The 5024-nt window shown below is 37.1% G+C and overlaps 1 protein-coding gene across 1 annotated transcript in view; it reads left to right on the forward strand.

Moving 5' to 3' along the window:
• Window positions 1-1009: 1009 nt before the first annotated feature.
• SNTG2 (syntrophin, gamma 2) overlaps window positions 1010-5024 on the forward strand; it is a gene marked incomplete at its 5' end in the record, with an annotated part of 41934 nt that continues 37919 nt past the window's right edge. The window contains one exon of the mRNA XM_010072681.1: window positions 1010-1126. Within this exon, the coding sequence (XP_010070983.1) occupies window positions 1010-1126 (117 nt within the window). The remainder of the gene's footprint in view (window positions 1127-5024) is intronic.

The following is a 5024-nucleotide window of genomic DNA, read 5'->3' on the forward strand; positions in this document are numbered from 1 at the left end:
TTAATACTGTTACAGGTTAATAAATGGTGTCCATTTGCAATTCAGCAAACATGACTTTAGGAATGTAAAGGAGAATATTGTATTATTTGTGCCCTGTGATTTGGACATTATTCTTTCTGATTGTTTTATTTGATATTATATTACCACGTGGATAAACTCAATATATAATATAGTTTTTAGTAATGATCAACAATACTATAGTATATTTTGTTAAGGTAATGAAGTGTTTGAACATCCTGTTTCTAAATCTTTGCTGACCACTACAGAAAGAATGTTTGTGTGAGAGTTATTAAATTTACGCAATAGCAGTCTTACTTAATTTTATTTTTTTTAAAATTAATTTATCTGAAATATAAAGACATGTATTGTAATACTGTTAGAGCAAAGTTGTGTAACAAATGAATTTGGTATTTAATTCTATGAGAACATAAATCATTGTCATGAGATAAAGTATATATTTTAAAAAGTATATAAGCTCTGAAGGACAATCAGTGTAACAAAGGAACACTTAGTCAACAGTGCTAAACATCAGCATACAGAAAGCTGTTTGATTTCAGATAAATCTATTGATTTATTCCGATGTATTTCTTTGGAGGTATATGTAGCGGAAATTTCTGTATGTCCAAGTTTTGACTCTGCTATAGACAATGTAGGATCACGATTTTTTATAAATTGTTGGCTGAACTATTTCAGTACACCTAGGTTTTCTGCTGACTCAAGTGAGAGTCTACTGAGACATATATAGGTGGCTGTTAAAATGGTGATTATTTCAGACAAGATTCCACCTGTACTGTACATTTAAGTCTCTTCAAAGACTTTTGACAGACTGGCATGATACCATTACACTTCAAGAGTGTGGTAGTGGTGGGAAGGCAAATGTGAAGAAAGGGGATGATTCATCCTATTCTAACACAACCACATTTCCTTGTGGAAAAACTTGACCTGTTCAGATGTATCTTAGGCTCTACGGAAAAACAGAGCTTTAATTTTTAATTATTTTCTTTTACAGGTCATACATATGGGATGGGTAAATGAGAGACTTGAAGGAACTGATTCATCTCAGCTCTACAAATTCAGGTTTCTGGCACTGAAGGGTTCATCCTTCTACATTTTCAGCACTCCACCGGTAATAATATTTTTGTGAAAGTTTCAATGTAAATGTAAACCTGTTTGTTACGTCTGGGTTTGTTTTATCTTACTGATTGAAGTTGTCAGATGAAATTTCAAAGGAAGTTAAAGCCATAGATGCCACTGAATTTCAATAGCTTTAGATATTTAACCTCTTTCAAGGTCCTCTACCCTACCCTACCCTACGTGGGTAGTTTGAATAATTCCTAATAAGGAGTAAGTGTTTTACTTTTTAAAGTTGTTAAGTTCAGATTTTTCTCTGCTTGGTTAGACCCAACATTTCTTATTTATATTAAGATTTTTTGGAGTTGTAATGAGTTGGTAGTTGCTCTGTTTTCTTAAAGACTAGATACATTATGAAATATACCATCCATGCCATTAGTAGACACTAGTGGATTTTGCACACAGTCAAGGGATTGCACTGCTACAGAGAATCCAGTGCTAATTGTACAGTTTGAACAAGTGACATCATCTTGCTTTGACAATTTATGTAGCTAGTAATGAGAACTGTTTGACAACAGATGAATTACCTAATATTTCTCTCAAAAAAAACCCTAATAAAAATTAATTTAAAAGAATGAAACAGAAATGAGCTGCAGAATTCTAAACTCTTGAAAAATGGCCCATACTTACCACATGGGGGATTTTTTGTCCTTTCTTTCTTTTTTTCTCTTGAGAGCCTTTGCTTTAAACAAATCAAAAAGAATAAATTGTGGAATTAGAATGCAATTTCAAGTATGCAGCTTCCTTACGGTTTTGCTCAGAAGGTGGTCAGTCTCCACATTTCTTCAGCTGATCCAAAGAAAATCTGACGCTTTACACATGTACCATCTGCAGTACCTTTGGGAAGTACATACTCTTCAAACTTTATTTATGAACCTCAATGAGCAGTCAGTGACATTTTTTCTCTCTCTAGATTGAAATTCTAAATCTAGTGATTCCTATTAACTTCAAGCATTTTTAAATACCCAGTAGTATTCTTTCTAAAATGAGATAACACTTCTGGGAAAAGGGGTTTTTTTCACCCTCTAAAAAATTATTTTTGTATATGTTAAGTGAAGGAACTAAAATTTGATTCAGTTACTACAATCCAACTAAAATGCAAAACCAATACAAAAAATTGAACAAATAAATAGCACACCACGTGAATGTTCTTCCTTTATAAATTTTAATTATTGCTTTCAGACCTGGTTTTGAAGAAACATTTTTAATATAATTAAAACTATCTATCTACATGATACCAATTAGGTATCAACTACTTCATTTGTCATTTTCAACACTCTACTAAGAACAGACAAGAACAGTAGAATGGTGGTAGAATTTGCACCATGTTACCTGTCAGTATCTACTTCACCCTATTCTGTTTCTGCACAATATTTTTGTACAAACAGGGACTTTTCAAAAAAAATGAACAAAGGGGACCCAAAATGTTGACCAGTTGTCTTGACATTTAGTCATACACAGATGTTTCATACCGGGGAAAAAAAGCAAAACAGGAAATTGGCAGTTTCCAGCAACCACCCACCTGGAGAACCCAAATCTGGATCTAAAGCCACATTTTGATTATTATCAGTGCCCTGAGGACACCTCCACACTGTCCCTGACATTCTTCCCTGGAGCTTCCTCCACCTTTGCTGCAGCCCAGGGTCCCATTGCAGCTCCCCTGGGGCCACCAACCCCTGACCCAGCAGCACAGCAGAGCTGGGCTCCAGCTCCCCACAGCCCTGACCTGCCAGCCAGGGGCCCATGAGCCAGGCCTACCCACAGACCACATCCAGGCCTGGCCTCAGCCTGTCCCTGACCCCAGGGAGGCGCCTGGTGCCCGGAGCTGGGGCTGTCCCCAGTCCCTTGGGCTGTCCCCAGTCCCTGGAGTGCCCTGATCCTCTCTGGGGGGGGTGCACTAGCCTGGCTGGGATGGAGGTAACTTTCTTCATAGCAGCCCGTGTGGCAGTGGGTTTTGTATTTGTTACTGAAACAGCACCAGTGATCTGGCTGTTGCTGAGCTTTGCTTGCACAGCATTTCTCTGTCACCGTGGAGATAGACAAGACATTGGGAGGGTACACCGCCAGGACAGATGACCCAAATAGGCCAAAAGGGATATTAGGTACTGTAAAACATCGTGCTCGGCAATAAGAAATGGAGATTTGGTCTTGAAAAATAGCCCTTGCTTGGAGACTGGCTGGGCATCAATCTGCTTGAGGTGGGCAGGGTGCAATCACCCTTGCGTTGCTTGGTTTGTTTCCTCTTTCCAGCACTTATTAAACTGTCTTTATTTTGACCCACGAGTTTTCTTGATTTTGGTCTTCCTATTCTCTCTCCCACCACGCTGCGGGAGGACAGGGAACTAGGGAGTGACTGTGGGGGTGCTTAGCTGTTGGAATGGGTCAGCCCACAACAGGGCGAGGACCCTGCCCTGCCAGACCCTGGGGGGAGCTCCCCCAGAACCCAGGGAGCCACCAACCTTCACTGCGCCCTTACACTGGTTCTGCGTCACATGTCCCAGCTCTGTAGCTGGAAACAGAGGTACCCACACGAAGAAGCCAGGCATAGATCTCTTTCACTGTTTTTGGAGATATTTAGTTGTACGGCCCTTACTATTACTTCCACTGACTTGTTTTTACTATGTTAGGTGAAAAATTAAAGAGTGTTCTGTCACAAAAATACAGATGTTTTAACTGCTTGATTAACATTATGTTTCATTTCAGAGATGTTTCTATGATGGTATTGCTGTTTGCATACTGAATCAATGTGGTATATCAGTGTGTCACTGTAGTGTGCACAGAGTAGGTGACCTACAAGTGATAGTTATCTAGTTGTAATGACCATATCTGTATTTTTACAACTGGTTGTAAAAGGATCTGTCACATTTTCTACTCTTTCTATTTCATTGTGCTTAAAAGATGATATGAATGTAAATACAGCTGCTAACTTTCATAAGAATGGAAAACATAGTTACCCATGGGGAAAAATAGAGGAAATACTTGGAAAAAATGTGGATATTATAATAGGAAAGAAATTACTATGGAGAGTAATATTCTATTTATACTCCATTTCAACAGTATCTCAGATGATGTTTACAAAAATGTAGAAGCTTCACCATAGAAGTAAATATCACAGTGTGATTAACAGAGAATGGTCTTTCTGCATCCCTAAAGTGGCTTATCTGACTGTATTTGAGAAATTTGAAGATTTCATTTACAGATTACTGTATTAGAACTGTGACACGTTTCTGAAAACTGCACGTGAAAAACACCACTTCACAAACAGAATTTTTTCTTGTGTCAATATTAATATACAAGCAGTACTTTATTACATTCTAAAAGCATCTAATGAATTTCTGTCAATTTTCAGATCTTGAAAATATTCTGAATTCGTATCCTAGAAGAAATTGGGGAGACATTCAAAATTGTCATTCAAAAAAAACCCTATTTTTTATGTCCTTGAAAATTTCCAGAAAAATTAAATGTTTTGGTTTTATGGAATATGTGCTGTATGTAGGGGAAGATTGTACTGTTTGATGTTTTGTGTCTTCCTCATAGTTCACTATGGTTTTTAAATTCAAGTCTTAAAGTAGACATATCTTTGGAGGTGTCGTCTTACCTTTAATTAGAAAAGTATGTTTTTCAACATGATTAAATAACGCTGAAGTGATTTACATGAAGGCAGCTAGGCAATCACTGCATATGCTGCATGTAGTTTTAATAAAATAAATAAATACTAGATTAATATGAAAGAAACAGAAATAGTTCCACCTTCGAAAAACATTACGAAGAAAAGCTTGCATAATGTTATTAGCATATGAGCCGTGCTTTGAATGTTAGAGTACTGCTATGTAAGTACTGAATACTTGTAATTTACATTATATTATATAATGTCAATGTAACATATTGGGAAA

The sequence above is a fragment of the Pterocles gutturalis genome, unplaced genomic scaffold, assembly GCF_000699245.1.
Source record: "Pterocles gutturalis isolate BGI_N339 unplaced genomic scaffold, ASM69924v1 scaffold20841, whole genome shotgun sequence".
Taxonomy (NCBI): Eukaryota; Metazoa; Chordata; class Aves; order Pterocliformes; family Pteroclidae; genus Pterocles; species Pterocles gutturalis.